This window comes from Geotrypetes seraphini, chromosome 1 (genome assembly GCF_902459505.1).
Source record: "Geotrypetes seraphini chromosome 1, aGeoSer1.1, whole genome shotgun sequence".
Classification (NCBI taxonomy): Eukaryota; Metazoa; Chordata; class Amphibia; order Gymnophiona; family Dermophiidae; genus Geotrypetes; species Geotrypetes seraphini.
Window position 1 is genome coordinate 336,841,624 of NC_047084.1, and position 23,117 is coordinate 336,864,740.

The window sequence follows — 23,117 nt, forward strand, 5'->3', positions numbered from 1 at the left end:
ATATTGGAGGGAAAGGAAGGGGGCAGATGCTGATTGAAGAGAGGTGGATGGCGAGAGAAAGGGAAGATATTGGATGGTAGTGGGGAGCCTATGCTGGATTGAAGTGCAGATGGGAGAGATAAGGGAGCAAATGCAGGAAGGAAATGGGAGGAGAGAAAGAGGGGAGCAGACGCTGGATGGAAGTGGACAAAGAGAGGAGAAGGTACTAGATGGAAGGGTTGGCGAAAGAGGGTACATGATGGAAGGAGGGTATAAATAAAAGGGCAAATGATGGGAAGAAAAGGATTGAGTTAGGGAAACACTGGAGGGGTGAGGGAAAGAGGTGGCAAGCTTTAGGTAGACAGTAAAAAAGGACATTGATGAGAGGGTAGTAAGAACGTAATCTAGACAGATGCAGAAAATAAATTGAAAAGGAAAATGAGGGAAAAAAGGGAAAGGGATTGCAGAAGAGAGGTGTGGGAGAGGGAAGGAGAGGAGAGAGATGCCAGACCAATGGGGGTGAAAGCAGAGATAGAAGGGGGAGGCATTCAGTTTCTGGAAGGGGCATAGAAGGAGAGAAGATGCCATATAGGGGAAGAGAGATGGCAGACAGTGGATGGAAGGAAGAGAGTTACAAGAAGATGAGAAAAGCAGAAACCACAGAAGGCAAAGGTAGAAAAAAATTTTCTATTTATTTATTGCTTTAGGAGACATGTGTCACTGTTTCTGTGGTGCACTGTATGCAGAGTCCAGCTTCTTACTGGTTTAATTTAACCTTTGTCTATGTATTTCTATTTTATTCCCCCTTTTAGAAAACTGTGTAGCGTTTTTTAGCGCCAGCCATGGTGGTAGCAGCTCTGATGCTCAGAATTTTATGAGCGTCAGAGCTGTTACCACTGTGGCTAAAATCCACACTACAGTTTTCTAAAAGAGGTAGGGGGTAGTTTGTGATTACATATTCCATACTAGGCGAAGGTGTTTTGTGTGTTCGAAAGACATGGTTTTTTGTTAGGATTGACTGCAGGATTGAACTGTACTAGTCTGGCTTGTTTAGTTTTACAATGGGTGTATTGATGTACTGCTCACTGCAGTATGTAAGATGCTGCCTTTTCCTAGGTACTCATGTGTGACTTGTGGCTTGTTACTAAAAATCATGTTTTTCATACAGATGGGTGGGGTGTCAAAAAATGATGGGCCCCGGGTGTCACATATGCTAGGTACGCCACTGCAAATGTGTATGATGAAAAACAAAGTGGGCGTCTTTGTCATGGATGATTTGAAGGAAAAATTGAATGCAAAAATTTGGAAAGGCAAGCAATTCACAATTTCTGAATTATACCAACAGTTTCCAGTTGTGTCTTGTTTCTCCACCTGAAGAAATTTTTGGCCAGCCAGTCTAGGGAGTGAGTGATCAAGAGACAAAAAGCTGTGGTAGGTGAGGCCTGGCCTAGTGGTAGAGCTGCTTCCTCTGCACCCAGAGGTTGTGGGATCAAATCCCAGGGCTGCTCCCTCTGACCCTGGACAAGTCACTTAATCATCCATTGCCCCAGATACAAAAGAAGTACCTGTGAATACAGTATATACTACTTTGAGTGTGGTTGTAAAGCTACAAAAAGGCAGTATACAAATCCCAATCCCTTTTCTTTTCCATATATGGCAGGCTAAGATACTCAGCAGTGACTTCTTTTTTTTAATGAAGGTATACAAAAGCTGGTCCCACAATATGACAAGTGTCTTAATTTACAAAGTGAGTATGTGGAAAAATATTTTAAAGATATGTACAAATGTGTGGCTATAAAGATATTTTTTTTTTAAAATTCCTTAAACACCTTTATATCCAACCAATTCTTATTTTCTGGACGTGGCTCATAGTTTCAGTGTTTCCTTAGTCACTAGGCACATGCTAAGTATTTTGTTATTTTTTTATTGTTTTCATTGTTCTATTAATCAGAGGAGGCAGAAGTTTTATTCTCAACTTTCAAGTCACCTTTATACTGCTTAGCTACCGAGATATTGTCTCACTCATGATGCAAAGCAATCTATAAAGCACAGCTTGTAAATGCTCTCTGTCTCCATCTGTTGGTGAAAGCAAATAACCCATTAGTCTGGATTGATTTATTAGGTAAGAACTATTTTTTTCCTTTTGTGGCATAGAGTCAAGACTGGTTTCTCTTTTGATATCACCCGACTTCTGCCCTGCCTATTATCATCCCTAGAAAGCTCAAACAAAAGCATATAAGGGCTGCATTTAGCTGTCTAAAAAATACAGCTCAGAATGGATTCAAGTAGATCTTTCCAACATAAACTATTCTTTCATCGTGAATGTATAATTACAGATATATAAAAAAAAATAATTAAGAATAAGAAACCAAAAAGTCTTGGTTTCATATGTCTTCATACCTCTTGAATCAGTGGAAGTCCCTTTTGCGGCAATAAATAGCCATGAATTATTTAGAATAATTGTCTGCCATCTTTGCACAGCAAGATAGAGGTTCAGGTTTGAGCTTTGACTGGATCACTCAAGGATGTTTATTTTCTCCTTGCTGGGCTACTCCATTGTTACTTTTAGTTTATGCTTAGGATCACTTTCCTGCTAAAACGTCAATCTTCTCTACCATTCCATGTATGTGGTAGACTTAACAGGCATGTACAGCATGTATTTTGCATTACCCATCTTTCCTCTTATCTTAACGAACCTCTCTGCCCAGCAGTGATTTCCTTTTTGCCACCCTGTCATACAAGCCATGTGTGTGTAATAATCTTGAAATGATATTTCCCCCCTGTCTTAGCCAAAGATCTTTAAAAAAAAAATGTATGCCTCACAGTGAACGTCCTTGGTAGTTTGCATAACTCATGGCTAATGATTGTGGAGGGATTACTTGATTGAGAGAGAGTCCTGATAGTGCCAAACTGTTTATACTTTTATTGATGAGCCTGACATTGACCCAAAGGATAGTCAGATATGTTGACGTTCTCTTATAACCTTTCTTCAAATTATATAACTATATCAGTTCTTTTAGTAACTCAGTGTTCAGCATATTTAGACCTTCAAATTCATTTCATACAATAGAAATAGCTTGATTCTTCATCATCAGCTCAACTACAATGAAGGGCTCTATTAAGGCAGGTTTTGGAAACAGAGCTAGTCTGAGTTTGTTGTGACAAGTGGTGTGAAGACTGGTGTTAATCCAAACTTTTTGATTTGCTTTTTCTTAATTACTTTTTGGACCATGTCTGCTTGACTCTAAATCCAATTAAGTTTATTATTAATGAGAGAATTGCTAAATAGAGGAACACATATAAATTCCTGACCTACTGTACAGTGAAAGATATTTTGCCAAATAAAATATACCAAACTAAACTATAAACTCCTATACGTTTGCCAAAAGGTGCTTAAAAAGATACAAAAAAGAAGGCAAAAGATGTCAGTAAGGACTCTATGAGTGTGTCTATCAGCTAATCACTACTAACAGACCAAACCACACAAATACCAAATGTCTGCTTCCCTCCCAGCCGGTTCTGCTCCAGCCTTAAGATCCTGATGAAGGGTTTCATCCGAAACCGGTTGATCCAATGACTATTCTGGTCTCCTGCAATTCTCATTGACTTCATTTGGCTCGCTTTAAAAGCTAAGTTGGCTGTGGTTTCATTTTGTATCTTGGGGATTAGGCTGGGGAGGACTCTATGAGTGGGTTTTCAGTGTGATTCACTCTCTCACTAGTTCACTGTTTGTGACTTATTTATTGTTATTAATTCTGCACAGTTGATTTTGCACACTAGGGACGCCCGATGATGGTGTGCAGGCGGGGTGATTCACCTCCGTCTTTGTAGTGGAAGCGCTGGAGTTTGTTCTCCCGTCGCTAATAACCTCACACTGAGAGCGTCCCTACTCCTCAATTGACATTTGGTATTTGTGTGGTTTGGTCTGTTAGTAGTGATTAGCTGATAGACACACTCATAGAGTCCTTACTGACATCTTTTGCCTTCTTTTTTGTATCTTTTTAAATAAAATATACCAGCATCCTCAAACCTCACTACAAACTGAATTTGCAAGTTTGCCCATCCTTACTGACAAATTTTTTGTGAATAACTCTTGAAGACAGTATTGATCCAAAATAGTATTAGATGAGATAGAGAGGAAATATGGAGGAGCCTGAAGAATTAAGGTAACAGATGACATAAAAAGATATGGCATGGCTGTCTCCATTTTTAAAATTTTTCCTCCTTTGAAATGGATCTTTTGTGATAAATTAGGAGATAGCAGAAGCCCCTCCAAAATAGTATATTAATTTAATCTAACACTTTCTGAGGAATAAAATGCTTATTTTTTAAAAAATCACATAGCAGAATACTTTTATATTAGGTCGGGACTCAGCTGATTCGTGGGGTGTCTGGAGGAGAAAGGAAAAGGACCAACATAGGTATGGAGCTCATCACTGACCCTGCAGTCTTATTCTTGGATGAGCCCACCACTGGGTTGGATGCTAGCACAGCCAATGCAGTCCTCCTGCTCCTGAAGAGGTAACTCCAGTGGCACAATTATTTCAGAATTACAGCATCAGCTGGTTAGTAAAAACATTTTTAGAATTATAGGGGCCAGGTCATAGCATGAAATGAAATCATGTCTCCTATCTGGCAACTATAGCACTCTGTGTTGTGGAAAAGGAAGAGTCCCTGTGCACTGCTTTTCAAGGGACAGACTACCCAACAAATTATGGAACATGACAATGGATAGAGGAGCAATTGTATCTCACTGTCTCAGCCATAATTGCTCATTGTGATAGCTGAGCAGTCTTGTGAGGAGGGAATGGAGGTGTCAAAAATGAGAGTGAAAAGAGCCTTGCATAATTATGCCAAGAATTCCACATGGAAGAACCTTTGACTTTGACTTTAAGAAAGAATGCATGTAATTGGCCCTCTCATGTTATGGTACCTTTAATATTTTATAGAATGACATGAGGACAAATTTGTTCCTGTCCTCAGGGGATCTATCTCCATCCCTGACCCGTCCCCGTGAGTTTTGTCCCTGTCCCTGCCCCATCCTTGCAAGCTCTGTCCTCATCTGCACAAACCTCATTCTCAAGACAACTGATTTCAATGTAGAATGATATACAAAATGTCATTATGGATCAATGATTAAACAACAGGGGCAGAGTTCAGTCTTAGTGACTCAGCACTTTTATGAAAATCTCAGAATATTCTAGAATATGTAATCCATATTGACACCATTACTTATGACTTTTACATACATATACATATACAATTTACTTTCTTTGTGTCTTTTTTTGAACACTGGGACTCTTGAGGTATAAAGGTCAAGAAAATGCAAAGAAGGACAGTATATCTAATAGAAAAATTAAACCTTAGATTTGTACAGCATAGCAAAATCCCTAGATTTCCCTAAAATAAGAGAACCTCAATATTGCTAAACTTAGAATGTTTCCCTATACCCAGAAGTGTCTGGCATAGTAACCTAGAATTGAATGCAATAAGATGTAGAATAAATATAAAGTGTAAACCTTAAGAAACCCAAATATATATATAATATGTAAAGTTAACCCATGTGATGGTGCAGCAAGCAATGAGTGTACACAAGACATATTTTTTCTTTAGCAACTCTCCAGACCAGCATAGGGTTAATCTTACAAGCGGGTATCTATCTCACCATGACCAGCAGGTGGAGACTGAAACAAAACTTTGGAACTGTACATATCACGTGACCCCTCCCTAATTATCCTAATTACCTCAGTCTTCTCTCAGTCTCCAGCAGGTGTGGTGAGCTGTACCCATCTCCCTTGGTAGGGATGTTGGAATTTGTTTAGGATTTTTTATCCCTTTTTGTTGCTGGATTGAGCATGGGAGGACCTTGTTTGGGGGTCTGTCCTACCTCGGGGGTGTCAAATCCGGCGGGTCTCGAGTGGGGTCATGCCTTAAATCCTCCTGTGGTCATCTTGTCAGTTTGGGCACCTTTGTGGAACTTAGATGCAACTTAAACTGGCCTAATTGCCAGCTTCTATGTTCCTTCTAGTAAAGCTTTGATTATGGCTGGGATTTGTCCATGTTGAAGCCTGCCTGATTCCTGCCCATAACACACCTCCCAACACACCCCTTTAATCTCTGGATGCACAGTAGCTTAGAAGTGCTTCTGCACGTCCAGAAAGTTGGTTTTGATTATTGGCACTGTTATTAGGATGTCCAAGTGCCAACTTAGGCTGGTTTTTGGACGTTTTAAAATTTTGATTATGAGCCCCACAGTATATACAAGGGCTGTTCAAAAAGTATCAGACCTTTATTTATAAAAAATACTCATATTCAGTTACAACAATCTTATACTAATCTCCTTCAAAATAGTCCCCTTGGGCTGCCACACACTTCTTCCAATGGTTCTGCCACTGTCGGAAGCAGTACTGGAACGTCTCTTTTGAGATTGCTCACAACTGGTCCATCGCATTCTGCATGTTGTCTTCTCTTGATTAAAATGTGGTCCCTTTCAGGGGCATTTTCAGCTTGGTGAAAAGCCAGAAGTTACACGGGGAGAGTAGGGAGCCTGAGGAATCACAGGAGTGTTGTGTTTGGCCAGGAAACTCCGTATCAATTGTGAAGAATGGGCAGGTACGTTATCGTGATGGAGATGTCAATTGCCCACTGCCCACAGATCCAGCCGATTGCATCTCACAGCATTACGAAGGTGATGCAGAACCTCTTGATAGAACCTCTTGGTGATGGCTATGCTGTGTGGTGCATACTCATGGTGAACCACGCCACTGGAGTCAAAGAAGACGGTCAGCATGACTTTGACATTGCTGCGGACCTGCCTTGCTTTTTTTGGCCTCAGGGATGTTGAATGCTTCCATTGTGATTATATCAACTTGGTTTCTGGGTCATACCCATAAACCCAGGACTCATCGCCAATGATCACTGTGCTAAGGAAGTTGGAATCATTGTTCAGAGTCTCCAGCATGTCCTGTGCAATCTCCAAATGGAGTTGCTTCTGCTCAGTCCTTAGAAGCCTTGGCACGAACATCGCAGAAATTCTCCTGAAGCCCAAATCCTCAGTCAAAAAGGAATGAACGGATCCAGTGCTGATGCTCGCCTCATCTGCAAGTTCTCTGATTGTGATTCGACAATCCTGCATCACCAGGGTCCTCACTTGCTCAATGACGATCTCATTTCTGGATGTTGGGGGCCTACCAGAACGTGCTTCAGTCTCCATTGATATGCGGCCATCTCTGAAGCGGTTCTACTACTCCTTTATCTGTGTGGTGCCCATTGCTTTGTCCCCGAAGGCCTGGCTTGTTGAATCTTGTGGATCATTTCCGTTTGGGAATCGCCAAGCTTTACACAAAATTTAATGCAGTAGCGTTGTTCAACTTTTTTGTCATTTTGTAAAAAATGAAAATCGGACTGCGCTCACTTACAGTTCCTCACTCATCGACGGTCTGCCGGCGACTGACAGCTTCTGTAGGTGGTAAAAAATTCAAGCATGCACATTAGGATCGCCTACATACGTGCACCAAACCACGCCTCCCTAGCTTTATTTGTTTACGCAGGAAAAATTAAGGTCTGATACTTTTTAAACAGCCCTCGTATTATATATTTTGACAGGCCTGTATTTCAAGGACATCTGCATCAGGAGCTGAATGCAAGGTTATGCATCTCAGTACAAACAGCATACAGCCAAATGAATACTCTGTTTGGTAGGTGTCTGGCCTACATACTTCAATATGCCAAGGGGGGTGCCCAGCTCATGAAACAACTTCTCATTAGACAATAGTCAGAGATCATCCTGAACAGATGTCTAAAGATGATGGCAGATTCAACCTATTGCAGATAAACAATTTCATCCATTTAGTCACATAAAATATAGAACTTCTGGGGGCCCATTCCTTCCTCAAAGATTATATTTGTTGACTTCTATTTGAATATCTGTAGTACTAACGTGCAACATTTTTTGCTTTCAATCCAGTCTAGAAATTAGAATTTGCATATATGTAACTGGCTTGGGTAAATTAATTTGTTATGCTACTTTTTTTTCTCAATATGATGCAACCTATTACCACTAGATTATGAACTGTATAATTAGACAAGGTGAATTGTTTGATACTAACCTTGATGGTAGTGTACAGAGGAAAAAGAGAGTGAGAAGGATTTGAAAATGCTTTGTGAAAAACCAGAGAGAATCATTTTTGGCACTGTGTCCTTGTTCCAATCACAGCAGAAATGAAACCTACTAAGGACTCCTTTTACAAAGCTGCGCTAGCGGTTTTAGCGCGTGCTAGATGCTAACGCCTCCATAGAGCTGGTGTTAGTTTTTCCGCATAGCGCGGGGGTTAGCATGCGCTAATCTTCAGCGCTTGCTAAAAACATTACCGCAGCTTAGTAAAAGGAGCCCTAAGAGTAAATAAAATGAATATGAGTAGTACCGTAAATCATTGGCATATACCTTTTTTTCTCTCCACATTTAGGATGTCTAGACAAGGAAAAACAATCATTCTCTCCATCCATCAGCCTCGCTATTCCATCTTCCGTCTCTTCGATGGCCTCACTCTACTGGCTGGGGGCAGAATGGTGTATCATGGCACCGCTCAGGATACCTTGCCCTACTTCAGTTCTCTTGGTGCGGGGTAGCTCCTAAATTAGAAACTACTTTGAAGTATGCAGAACTCATGGTTACTGTGGGAAGAGATAATGGTTACTGCGGATGGGCAGACTAGATGGGCCTTTGTCTGCTATCATGTTTCTATATTTCATAGCATACTGTTTAAAACAGCATAGAACATCTGAGAAAAAAGGAGAGGAAGCTGGGCTGAGTTAGGATGCCAGTTTGAGGATCTTGCATAAATAAATAAGGAACTGGCTAGAAGTTTGCACAGTAGGGGGCCACATTGTGTGGCCTCACCAGTGGAACAGTAAAGGAAGCAAGAACTCTTGATTTATGTGTGTTGAATGTGACTGGCTATGCATGATAACAGACTTTTAAACACTTGAGGCTCTGCTTTCCAAATAAGTCATTAATTTGCTTTGTCTTTTTGGCATAGCTATTACAATGTAAAATTTTACAGCCACGCTTCTCAACATAGTCCTTGGGACACACCTAACTAGTTCTGCTTTCAGGATATCCACAATGAATATGCATGAGACAGATTTGCATACTGAGGAGGCAGTGCAAACAAAGCTCTCGCATGCATATTCATTGTGGATATCCTGAAAATCTGACTGGCTGAGTGTACTCTGTGAACTGGGCTGAGAAGCAGTGTTCTACAGTGCTAAAATCATAGTCACTGTCGAAAGGAGCAATTTCTTATATTCTTAACATAGAATCCTCTATGGCGAGAAAGAGAGACAAATGCTAGCAAAAATTAAGTATAGAAAGGATAGTAGCTGGACATAACAAATCACAGGATGGCAAATATGACATGCATATGACATGGTATGGTACGGTGAAATTTGAAGAGACAGCCCTTTAATAAAGCACTATTCAGCAGGGAGTTGCAAGGCAAAGCATTAGGTTCCAAAACAGGATTGGTGCTAATAATAAAATCCAGTATTCAAATTTAAATTCAAATTTATTTATAACCTGTTATACCTTGACAGTTCAGAGCGGTTTACAGCAAGAAGATCTGCCAGGCGCAGATGAATTACAGTATGCACCATGAAGTTTGCTTTATCGAAACTAAGATAGGCTTTGTTTATTTACAGCAGGGGGTCTCAAAGTCCCTCCTTGAGGGCCGCAGTCCAGTCGGGTTTTCAGGATTTCCCCAATGAATATGCATGAGATCTATGTGCATGCACTGCTTTCAATGCATATTCATTGGGGAAATTCTGAAAACCCGACTGGATTGTGGCCCTCAAGGAGGGACTTTGAGATCCCTGATTTACAGCCTTGTCTTGCAGCTCCATTTAGAAACAGGGCCCTGATGAATTGTGTTTTTATTGTGAGATTTTCTTCTTCAGAATTACATACAATTTGCTGTGTCTTCAAATTTCACTGTACTCCTTATGCAGGCAGAAGCCAAAATGTAACTGTGTTGTCAGTAGTTTGTCTTCAAAAGTTCTATGCATGCCATATGAGATCCTGAGGTTTGTAGTGTTAGGTTTGGGGGTAAATGCAGAAGATTTGTTGCAGCTGGCCTTCCTTAGTTTTCTTAAAATATAAGCATTAGAATAAAGTTTTTGATAAAGGTGTGAAGGACCCTTCAATAGGAAGCAATGGAAGCTCTATAACTGGCATTATTGTAACTTGGATTTGTGAGTGAATTTACATTTGGGTGAATGAATGTTTTTGGTTGTATAGATGATGATACTGGAGCTTCTAAGGCAGTGTCTCGCAAACTGTGTGCCCCGAAGAGATTCTAGAATTTTACTTTATTTAGTATACACTAGAATAGCTGACATGTATGTTGTGTATTCAAGAGTCTGTCAATGTTATGAGCGTCTGTGTGTGTAAAGATACAACTACCCAGACAAGCATCATTCTTTGACATGATCGGTACTTGAAAATTAATGGCAAGTAATTTTATTTTTTATTCAGTAGTGATCCTAATTTGAGCAACAAAGCAATTGAGGCTTTGTTACCGTTTGGATCGTCTTATCTTTGTGAACTTGGATTTTCAGCTCGGACAGAAATTAAATTGAAAAAAAGAGAATGACTGCAGATGTTGGATGATAAAATATGTGTTTGCTTGTCGACTATCAAGCCACGTTTTGAGTTAATTTGCACTCAAAAACAACCACATCCATCGCATTGATAAACAAATCTATCTACTTTAGTTTCACCATTGTTACAATTACCCATATATAGCTTAAAGAACTTTAAATAAATAACTCTCAAATTTAATTTTTTGTTGGTTTTGCAATTTTGTAATTTCAATTATAATGTGCCGCAAAAAATATTTGCTTTGTTTATGTGCAGAGCTAAAAATGTTTGAGAGACACTGCTTTTAAGGCAAGGGCTTAAACTCCTGTTCTCAAGGCCTGCAAACAAATTGGGTTTACAGGATATCCATAATGAATATTTGTGAGATATATTTATATGCCCATTGCCTGCATTATATGCAGTAAATCATTCTCTTGAATATTCATTAGTGAGATATTGAAAACCCAGTTAGTTTATAACCCTTGAAGACTAGAGTTTGAAACCCCTGGTCTAAGGTGAGTCTTGCGTCTCCTTCTGCGTGCTTTGAACTATTTTTTTCAGGCCATTGTAAATATTTATAGTTAAGAGATATTCATTTAAAGTATCTAATTATAATGCAGTTATTGTTGAGAATATTTTTCAATATTTGCACTTCAGATATTAAAATAATTTGGGATAAAGCAAGCCCTAAAAATATGGAGGAGAGGAGTGGCCTAGTGATAGAGCTGCTGCACCAACACCCTGAGGTTGTGGGTTCAAATCCCAGTGCTGCTCCTTATGACCTTGGGCAAGTCACCCAATCCTCCATTGCCCCAGGTACAAAATAAGTACCTGTATATGTAAACTGCTTTGAATGTGTGACCACAAAAAGGTGGTATACAAGTCCCATTCCCTTTCTCCTTATTGTTATTATAATTAATTTTTTCTAGTGCAATAGGTGTGCCATTCTGGACAGACAGGTAATAAACCAATGCTTGTGAGCCATGCAGAAGGAATCCATTTCAGCTTTTGATCCTCCTTCACCAGAGTGCTTTGCTGCTCCCATCAGTTTTTCCTTTTGTATGTGAGCCGGAAGAAACTTTTTTTTTTATTATTATTATTAGCAACTGAACCTTTCTGATCTGTTGTTTATTTCTTTAATATTTTCAGTCTTTTTTTTTTTTGCAGTATTTTGACTGCTTTTCATGCTAAGAGCTCCCCTAGTTCAAGGGTCCAGCTCTGCCTGTGTGGAGGAGAAGCAGACTGAGTCTGCAGCAGGCATTGCTTGTCTACTGCTTACTGAGTCTGCAGCAGGCATTGCTTGCCTACTGCATCGCAGGGGCTTGAGCGCAGGCTGTCAGGCATCCATAGGGGTTTTAGCAGGGTCTGGTAGGGTGCCAGCTGCATTTTTGCCTCCCCACTTTCATGTCCACAGATCCATGGGGTTTTGAGGCTCAGTCAGACACTGCTCAGACTGGCAGACTGAAGATTCAGCGCTGGAAGAGTTGTCTATTTAAGACAGTGATTTCTTCTCTTAGATTCAGCTGCCTTTGGAGCTGAGGCAGGCTGCAGCACATTTCTAACACATTTCTAACACAGGTCACAGCCTATGAGGAATTTTTTTTTTTTTTTTGTGGGGGAGATGATTTGTAAAACCTGTTCTTGCATATTACTGCCTTTTCCCTTAGGTTCCCCCTCTAGAATCCTAAAATTACTGTTTTTTTAAAAGCATTTTGGAGTCAGTTTTTGGTGTCGAAATGCTGCTGCTGCGACCTTCTTGGATTTCCCGCTGTATTCTTTTAGAAGTTCTCTAGAAGCTTTAAATCACTTCGTTTTGCTTCAAAACTGGCAGGGATGGAGTCCTCAGGCTCCATTACCCCTAATTCATGCCAGGTTTGTGCTGGATGGGTGCCCTAAGAGCTCTCTTGTGCCATGTGCTGCACAGCAAATGAAGGGGGGATAGTAGTAGTCAGCTTAGACTCCACTTTGCTCTCTAGGGCTGAGGAATGGTCAGGGAGTCTGTTGGTTATGAGTAAATTCCTTCTAGAGCCCCGGAATGGCAGTCGTACTAAACGCAGGAGTGCAGAGGCTGCAAAGCCCTAGAGACACAAGCTGGAGTTATTTAAGGGAGACTCAGTGCTGCCTAACACGGCATTTTCTCCGGAATTTGTCAATCTGATGTGGAGAGCCTTTCAGGATGTCCAAAATCCCCAAGCAGAATCTGGCAGCGGACCAGGAAACACAAAAGGGGGCTAGGGATCCCAAGGTACGTCTGCCTCAATTTCAGAGTCTGGCCAAGATCTGAGCGGCCTTTCTGAGGGAGACTCAGAGGATGAAGTATCTGTTGCTATGCCCTTACTGTCACAGAGCAAGCCCTCCCTGTCAGTAGATGCAGGGTTGAAAGCAGAGGCGTGTGCCCTAGATTCAGTCGTAGCCCTTGATCAAGGGGATTACCCCACGGGCTGCCAAATGGTCAGACCCTTGGCTCTGTTAGATCTTATTACTGATTCTCTGCAGGAGTTAAATTTGGTCTCTCTGCAGGATCCCTCTGCTCCCTGCTCTATAATGAGCTGAGTAAGAGCCCAGTCTTATTCATTTCCCTGGCATCTTGATATCAATGTATTGGTCACAGAGCATTGGGATGCTCCTGTAGGGTCCCTTAAAGTAGCCAAGACAATGGCTCGGTTGTATCTGATGGCATAGGATTGTCATCAACTGTTCGCTTAGCCCAAGGTAAATTCCTTTGAAGTGCAGGGAACCAAGTGCATATCCTTGCCAATGAGGGGGGCGTGGTATTAAAGGATATGCAGGATTGCAGAGTGGATGTGATTCTTAAAAGATAATTCAAAGCGCTGGCCTTGGGAATCAAAGCAGGTACAGTAGCTTCCTTTGTGACAATCACTTGTCATACCATGTTGTGCAGTTTTGAGCTAGCGGAGGGCGAGTATTTTCACCAGCTCCTATCAGCATGGGTGGATTATGTAGCCAATGCCCTCTACAACATCATCAGAGTAATGACAAAGTTTCAGCTTATTCGATTTCAGCCCACAGAATGCTCTGGATAAGGCAATGGGCTGGAGATTCTGTCTCCAAGGCTGCCCAGTGTTTCTTAAAAAAAAAAGTCTTCCTTTCAAAGGACAAATGTTGTTTGGAAAGGGACTGGACAATCTCATGACCAGCATGGCAGACCGTCAGCTAAAATCGCTACCTGACATCAGACTGTAAACCTGTAGAGGCTCCAGGCACTTTCAGCAGTACTCAGGAGTAGCCGCTTCTCAGAGATGCTTCCAGAGGTTCTCAGGTCTGAGGTGTAGATAGGTGTATCATTCTGGACTCCTGCCCTGTCAGTTATTTCCTGCACCTGCCTACTGTCTCAATTAAAAAGTTGCATCCAAACCTGAACTATGCATGCCAGACCTTAAGGGTATAAAGAATAGTCTATTGCTATAAGTCATTGGGGTATTATTTGAGCACTATAAAGGTTTCTGTTTGGTATGCTTGCTGTTTTGATTGTTCAATGACAATATTTAACATGATTTCAGAGCAGAACAGAGTTCTGTTTCGGGAGTATCTCCGTACACCACCTTCACATGTGTTTCTATATGGGGCTATCACCTGCTTTGGTACAAACTGAAGGAGGCAGCAGAGCCCTCTGGTGAAGGAGGTGGGATCCGAAAGCTGGAGTGGATTACTTCTGCATGGCTTGTAAGCACTGGGATATTACCCGTCCATCCTTGGGATACTTTTCAGGGCAGTTTATTTAGTGGGGGAAGCATAAATGTTGACAGACAAGTTGAGCAGAATTCTTCAGCCTCACAAATGGTTTCTCAGCATGACCATCTTGCATCTGATTTTCTCTCGATGGGGAACACTGGATATAGATCTCTTCACTTCCCCTCAGAATAAAAGGTTTCCATAATTCTGTTCCAGACTCTTTGCCTTGTGTCAGATGCCTTTCTATTTCACTGGAGGAACAAGTTCCTCCATGCTTTTCCTCCGATCCCTCTCATAGGGAAAACTCTACTCAAACTTTGCCAAGATCATTCATCTAAAGCTTTTTTTCAGCTTATGCCTCATGTTTTTGCTGTGGGAGGCACTTTCTTTTTGAAGTTTCCTTCAAATTATTTACATAGGATGTTCATCCTTACTTATTTCTGGAACCTATACATCTTGAGAATTTCTTGTTTAATAAGAGTGTTAAGACAACTTAGGTTGCTTTTAAGATAAATTAGATTCAGTTTGGGATATAAATAAATGTGTGCCTTGTAATTCAATGTAGACTTTCTTTTAGATTTCCTGTATTAGTCTTAATCAGGTTTCCCCTAGATCTGGGTTAGATCTACGAGTACATATATTATTTGTTTAATATTTCTTTTGGAATATTCCTTATGTATTCTTATTACATTTTGTGAAATAAATTGAAAATTTCAATTAAAAAAAACTTTGCAAAGATCAGAGAACCATGATTCTAATAGCACCTTTCACACCATGTTTAGTTTCCACTTCTCCTAGAGCTCTCTTCCAAGAAGCCATGGAAATTGCAAACATATCATAGAAACATGATGGCAGATAAAGGCAAAATGGCTCATCCGCAGTAACCATTACCTCTTCCTTTCTATAAGAGATCCCACGTGCCTATCCCATGATTTCTTGGATTCAGACTTTGTCTCCACCACTTCTTCTAGGAGACTGTTCCATGCAACTACCACCCTTTCTGTAAAAAGTATTTTCCTAGATTACTCCTGAGCCTATCACCTCATAACTTCATCCTATGCCCTCTCATTTTAGAGCTGTCCTCTTCCATCAATACTAGACTAACTATATCTCTCCAACACTGATTTAAAAACCAACTCAGAGTTCATCTCAGTGCTATCAGTGCATTCCACACACATTTAGACAAAGAGCTTCTATCTGGTTATCCTATATTTGTTCATTTCATGAAAGGGGTAATTCAGTGATTGGAAGTAATTCTAACAGATTTAAAATAGTAATTTTAAAATAGACTATTAAAAATATAAGAACATAAGATTTGCCGCAGTTGGGTCAGACCAGTGGTCCATCGTGCCCAGAAATCCGCTCACACGGCAGCCCTTAGGTCAAAGACCAGTGCCCTATTTGAGTCTAGCCTTACCTGCGTATGTTCTATTCCAGTAGGAACTTATCCAACCTTTTCTTGAATCCCTGAAGAGTTCTTTCCCCTATAACAGCCTCCGGAAGAGCGTTCCAGATTTCTACCACTCTCTGGGTGAAGAAGAACTTCCTTACTTTTGTTCAGAATCTTTTCCCTTCTAACTTTAGAGAGTGCCCTCTTGTTCTCTTCACCTTGGAGAGGGTAAACAATCTTTCTTTCTCTACTAAGTCAATTCCCTTCAATATCTTGAATGTTTCGATCATGTCCCCACTCAGTCTCCTCTTTTCAAGGGAGACGAGGCCTAGTTTCTCTAGCCTCTCAATGTACGGCAACTCCCCCAGTCCCTTAACCATTTTTGTTGTTCTTCTCTGGACCCTTTCAAGTAGAACTATATCCTTTTTCATGTACGGTAACCAGTGTTGGATGCAGCATTCCAGGTGGGGGCATACCATGGTCTGGTATAAATGCATGATAATCTTTTCAGATCTGTTTGTGATCCTCTTCTTAATCATTCCTAGCATTCTGTTTGCCCTTTTCACCGCCACCACCGCACATTGTGCAGACGGTTTCATTGACTTGTCTGCAAGTACTCCCAAGTCTCTTTCCTGGGGGCTCTCTCCGAGTATGGCACAGTACTCGTGCATATGATTTTTGTTACCGACATGCATCACCTTGCACTTATCCATGTTGAACCTCATTTGCCATTTAGCAGCCCATTCCTCGAGTGTATTTATGTCTCGATGTAGGTCTTCGCAATCCTTCTGTGTCCTCACTACTCTGAATAACTTTGTATCATCCGCAAATTTAATCACCTCACTCGTCGTGCCAATTTCTAGGTCGTTTATAAATATGTTGAAGAACACAGGCCTGAGCACCAAACCCCACGGCACTCCACTAGGTTACGGGGCCACTGGGGGAACAGCATTGTTAAGGACAGAGGTCCTCAGATAAAGTCCTCGAGAACCAGAACTCAACCTGGTATTCAGGATTCCACAATAAATATGTACGAGATCTATTTGCACTCACTGTGTCCATTGCATGAAAATAGATCTCATACATATTCATTGTGGAAATCCTGAGAACCTGGCTGGTTTGTAGACCTTAAGGACTGGATTTGAAGACCCCTTGTTTAGGATATATTTTTTTGATGTAGTTCCCATTGGTAGCCCTGGTTTTGAACTTAAAATATTTCATGCGTTATTTCTTTCCAGGCTACATCTGTGAGGAACACAACAATCCTGCCGACTTCTTCTTGGATATCATCAATGGAGACTCGAGTGCTGTAGCACTGCAGAAAATTGACGAGGTTGATCCAGGTGTGATGACAGCTGGAGCTTTTCCTGTGCTTTCCATGCTATTTATCAAAAAACCAATCCTGTTAGATGCTATTGACTGCGGCCCTTAGGCTGGGCAATTTCAACAAGCAGTCTAGTGTGTAATATTAATATGAATAAAGAAACAACTTAAGGGTCACTGCTTAAAATAATTTAACTGTCAGGAGGGGATGCTGTTTGGTTAAATCATGCTGTCTGGCCAAACCTGGATATTCAGCTGCAAATAATGCATAATGCTCCTGAATATTCAGGTAAACTGCTTTGGCACAAATCAGTTAACCTTGAAGGTGGTGTCAAGGTAGACCTAGAAGTTATCACACTTATTCAGTGCCAGTGCCCAAATAGCTAATCAGACATGTGACATTGCATGTAATGCAGTCCTAACTTTGCCAAGTTAGCTGACCAAGTATGATACCAAAAATTAGCAGATACCTGACTATGCAGTGCTAGTGTCCAGAAAGGTGCTGACACTGAATATCTGGATAATCAAAAACCAAAAAGTAGGGTGTAAGCGAAATAACCTATGCATCTTGAGTCCAACTGACTTTCAATCAAAAAGTTGCTTTACTGGGATTGCTATTATTAAAGTTAACAATTTTTATAAATAATACTTCATTGATCTATCAAAAATTAGAAGGAACAAGCCAGGTGCTCAATACCCGGCACACTCATCATATTTCCTCATTGTACCTGGAAAAACCTTCATACAAAAAAAATCACATATCAATCACTGTGCAAGTTCACCAAACACAAACCTAAGCAAAACAACAATACTAAAGTGTTCATTCGACAAAAGTACTACTTCAGTAGCGAAGACATAGGATTCTGTACCACAGCTGTTGATTCCCATTAGTCACAAATCTGCAGAAGGGTGACACTTTTAAGACTTTGAACGCCTCCCCTTTTGCAGTGGAGAACCAAATGACATCTGGGTGAGACGCCAGTTGACCGCAAGCCTCTCTGAGCCCTAAAGCAGTTTTTCCTTTTGTAAGCGAACTCAGAAGGTGCGTTCTGATCAGCTGTACTTTATTTTTTTATTTTTGCCATCAGTTTTTGTTCTTTCTGTGTGGCTTCAGTTCTCAGAGGTCCCCTTCTTGGGCTTACTCCACTGGTACACCACACCACTATGGTACTTGTGCGGGAGGGTGAGGGATGGGAGGTTGTGTTCTCTGGAAATTCTATATTTTAAGTCTCCATGAAGGAACCATGAGGATGACTTTCATTTGTCTGTTTCTTATTTAGTTGTATGACTGTGTATATTATAAAAATTTCAATAAAAGTCACATTAAAAAAAAATGTCCCTGCCTAAACCACGCCCCTCTGACTCAGCAGGTGTAACTCCACTTTCCCTAAGGTAGCTCACTCATAGTCTCTGTGAAGGAGTGATCCTATGGGAATCTGACAATGCTTCAGAGAGACCTGTGGTAAAATAATGTGTGTTAATGGTAACATATGTTAGCATCTCTAGCTGATAGTCTGAATCCTTTAGTGAGTTTATTATGAGTATTGTGCTCTTACTGGTTTTTATGTTCCTTTTTACCTAACGATAATATAGATCACGACTGTGGTAACAAGACTGTGGTAGAGAGACTGGTGGAGAAGTACTGCAACACGACTTACTACCAAGACACCAAGGCAGAACTGCTAAAGCTGTCGTCAGGGAAGAAAGAGAAGACTGAAGTATTTTTCAGGCAGATCACATACAGCACCTCGTTCTGTCATCAGCTCAAGTGGGTCTCCAGGCGCACAGTCAAGAACCTGCTGGGCAATCCACAGGCCTCCATTGCTCAGGTAACTGGATAGGCCCCTTCAACCAGTCAGCAACTATATTCCTAGACTCACACCCCTAAAGAAATTCATTTGCACTGGCACAGGGCTGGATTAATTACAGTAGAAAGCACTATTGCATTACTGTGTGCTAACCCACATTAATATTCATTATTTACATAGGTATCTAATTACTAATAATGCACATTAAAATCATTTATATACAAACATGATAGCACACATTATTTAATCTAACCCTAGGTTTATTATTGTTTAACCTGTTATATATTGCTTTCATCCAAAACTGATGCATAATTTTAAATAACCTGAGCAGAAATCCGAGAAAGAGCAGCAGATTCCTAGAACTAATTCACCTGTTTAATTACAAGCGGGTAAGGCTGCTGCCAGAGCTTCAGACAGCCAGATTCTACAGCCTATACTGAACATTAGTCAAGATGATGATAGTTTTTAGAGAATGATGTGGTGACAGAATTTGTCACTGTTCCCACAGATAACCATGGGAAACCATCCTGTGTTATTCTTTAGTGTCTATCTCAACCTCAGTCCTTCTACACCAGCATTCTTCAATGCAAGGCTTGAGAGTAAGTGGCTGTGCCCATTCATACTTTGATTCTTATCTGAGCCAAGTATAGAATAATGAACCCATTGTGACATCACTGATGAGGTTGGCTTTTAGGCATTGGTGGAATGAGGCATTATAACATCACAATATCTGGGAAACCATCCTGTGTCATTGTTTAGTGTCTGTCTCAACCTCAGTCCTTCTACACCAGCATTCTTCAATGCAAGGCTTGAGGGTCAGTGGTTGTGCCCATTCATACTCTGATTCTTCCCTCTCTCTCCTTAAAGAATGACATGGGGATGGTTTCCTGTGGTTAACCGTGGGGATGGTGACAGTGACAAATTCTAGTTTTATCATATCTTATGCAGAGTGTTTTGGGGACCTTCAATATTCAGAGAGTAGACTGGAGTCTTGGTTTAACTTTTCAGTAGCTTGGCTCCTCCTAGAAGCATCATGAGGCACTGTAAGCTGAACCTGTATGACTTTCTTTGTTTCCTGCAGCACTTCTTTCCAATCACTGACAGCACCAGGCCTGCTCAGCCTTTCAGATCTCATGGGAACAGAACACCCAGTGGTAGAATGTCCACCCATTGAACAACTGGTTTATAGCATTGCATGGGTAGTTGGTGGTGTATACACTTATTTTAATATTGTTGCCTTAGATTTTGCTATCAAAAAGCAAGAACAGATGTTTCATATATTTTTAAAGAACTTGTAATATATTTTGAGACAAATTTATCATCATGGACATGTCTCAATTAATTTTAATCATTGCACATTGTGAAACTCAAATAATGCTCAAATGGGTTCCAACAAAGTCTCATATCATCTTTCATAGGAATTATTTTATATATCCTCAAAAAAATTCCTTAATTCACTGTTCATGGTCCTCAGCATAGACTATGTTTCGCATACGCTGCCTCAGGAGACCTCTGCTCAACCAGTGACAAATAGATGGTTGAAAATTTATATTTTATCAAAGAACTTCTGATCATGCATAATCCCTAATACTGTGTGGGCATTGTGATAGATTTTGCTATGTCAGGTCCTGTTATATGATGAAAACACATGCTTTCATTTTGCTGAGTAATCCTATTGTAATAGCTAGTGAATCAAAGACATAACATAACATCATACTTCTTAACCGCGTAACCATGAGTTCTACGCAGTTTACAAAAGATTATAAACTAAAAACAATTTAAGAATGACAGAAAGAAATTATTTGACAAAGTATTTTGAAACTCCGTATCTACATTCAGTATCTGGTTTCAAGGTAATTTATTTCTTCCTTTTGATGCTTCATTGTACTCTCTGTAGCTATCAGCTACATTTATTTATTAGTTTATTTAATTCGTTTTCTATCCCGTTTTCCCCAGGGAGCTCAGGACGGGTTACAAGTTATCTACAGCATCTCATTACCACCATGTAATTGATACCCATGTTGTTGCCCACTCCACCCCCCAGAAGACTTCTTACCTCAGACCGAAGGTTTCAAATGATATCCATTGATCTTAGAGTCCCTTAAATTTCATCTTAACCGTAGCAAGACATTGTTAGCATGGTCATTGCAGACATAAGCCTTCCTTCATGGATAGTGACCCTCAGAGCAGACAATGTTTGTGCTGGTCTGCAGTCCTCAAGACTCCCATTCAGGTTAAAAGCAATCAGAGTTAGAAGAGTATGGAATTATTCATCAGTTATCATTGCATTGCAAGAGTAATTTTATAGCAGGGTACCTAAGTTAATTGGGCAGGAAGATGCCTGTTTTATAAAGACACATAAGTGCCTAGTAGTGGACTGTATTTAACATTTATGTTTTCTAAAAGGATAAGCAAAAAAACAAAATCCGGATTTTGTTTGTTGCTTTCCCTTTGGCTAGTAGAGGTCTGAGGTTTTTGTTTTTGCTTTTTCTAAAAGAATACAACATGTCCAAACTATTTCCCAGTTGTGGGATCTTCCCAAATATATTGTCTTAGTAAGAGTTTTAGCTTTTTTATTTTTTCTTGTATGTACCTATGTGATCATTTTTGTGAGATTGGTGCTAATATTTTATAGACACATGGAGGGCAGTTCTATAACAGTTTTCTATATACAGGGAAATAGGCACCTATCTTCTTTATAGAATATTAGTATAACTAGGTGTACTGTATATGTATGTACTTAGGCATGAGCACTTATTCCAGCCAGTGTAAATGTAGTGTGTCATGTCCACGAATTCAGCCACCAATAAACTATGCGCTATCATAGACATGCATGCAGTTATAGACGTGTGCTTAAACAAAATATTGACCTTCTGTTTCTGTGCACATATGTACGTATATGCCGGTATTCTAATTATTTACGCGCATGACTCATAATTATGAGTGCCTTCTTTATATAATTTACCCCATAGTGCATGCTATTTGCATGGAAAAAGGGCCTGAAATTTCAGTTTTTCTCCTATCACTTTCAGATAAAAATGAAACCAGTGCACTTCTTTATTTTGCATAAGAACACATGAAATTCTGTTTTTGTTTATTATCAAATTATAAAAATTGTGAACACTAGTACTTCTTTTTTTGTTTCTTTCTGCCTTACTTTGTCATTAGTATAAAGTGGTCAAATATTTAGAGTTTAGTAACCATCTTAAGAAGCCTGAAACTGTTGGGCAGATCATATATCTATCTACTAATATTATGGCAGTTCCCAATAATTGCTTTGTTAAAACTTGATCTTGTGACAAGGCTTATGCTTCTGTAGTTTTGTGCTGTTACAATGCTAATTACCTTGACTTGATTTTCACAATCCTTTATACAGTATTTGCTAAACCTCATTAATGATGATTTCAGACACATTCCGTCAGTGGTAGACAATTCGTTAAGCTACTTTTCCTGATCTTTCCCAAATAAGTTCTGTGATCATTGGTTTCATGACTGAATTATTTCTGACACTTGCTCTTTTTGGTATGTTCTTAGTAACCTGGTACAATTTTATCCAGGGGATTAGACCACTGAGACTTCCATGTACTTCCACATAACTGAGATGCAGTTTTTATTGATCAGACCTAAATCATTTTGGTCAATCCAGTTCATACCAAGCTAGCTGTTACTGTACTTAAAATTTTGTTCTGATATATGATATGATTCTGTGTACAGTATTTTCCTATTGTGGGGGTCTACCCAGTAACATAGCATAAAAACTCACTTATATATCGCAAATACCGTTAAGATCTATGCGGTTCACAGAGATTAGCAATACAAATGAATAAACAACCAGTATCTAACTTCCAAAAGATTCTATAAAAAGATGTGTCTTTAAAGTATGTCGAAATTGTTGATATGAGTTTGAAAGTGTAAATATGTGAGTCAAATCCCTAATCCATGAGACTGCCTGGAAGGGCAACAATCATACTTGCTCCTGGTAGCATTTCAGCCTTTTCCCCCCACTATACCTGTTTGTAAAATAGACCCTTTTTTTACCTAAGTACCTTTGTAAAATAAGCTCCCAGAACCAGCCGTTGTAGACCACAAATGCTGATGCACACATTTTGTACCAGTTCAAAATACTCTGTGGAGGTAATTCTTTAAATGTACATCTATATTTAGGCATAGAAACACGATGGCAGATAAAGGACAAATGGCCCATCTAGTCTGCCCATCCACAGCATCCGCTATCTCCATCTTTCCCTAAGAGATCCCACATGCCTTTCCCACACCTTCTTGAACTCAG

At 40.1% G+C, this 23,117-nt stretch overlaps 1 protein-coding gene across 7 annotated transcripts in view; it reads left to right on the forward strand.

Moving 5' to 3' along the window:
* ABCG2 (ATP binding cassette subfamily G member 2 (Junior blood group)) overlaps positions 1-23,117 on the forward strand; it is a 177,329-nt gene that overhangs the window by 107,508 nt on the left and 46,704 nt on the right. For 6 of the 7 annotated variants that reach the window (XM_033959388.1, XM_033959440.1, XM_033959396.1 and 3 more), the window contains 4 exons: positions 4,343-4,500; positions 8,445-8,596; positions 16,937-17,040; positions 18,605-18,850. In XM_033959388.1, coding sequence (XP_033815279.1) covers positions 4,343-4,500; positions 8,445-8,596; positions 16,937-17,040; positions 18,605-18,850 — 660 coding nt within the window. Of the gene's footprint in view, positions 1-4,342; positions 4,501-8,444; positions 8,597-16,936; positions 17,042-18,604; positions 18,851-23,117 lie in introns of all 7 variants that reach the window. The other variant, XM_033959405.1, reaches the window with a different exon arrangement.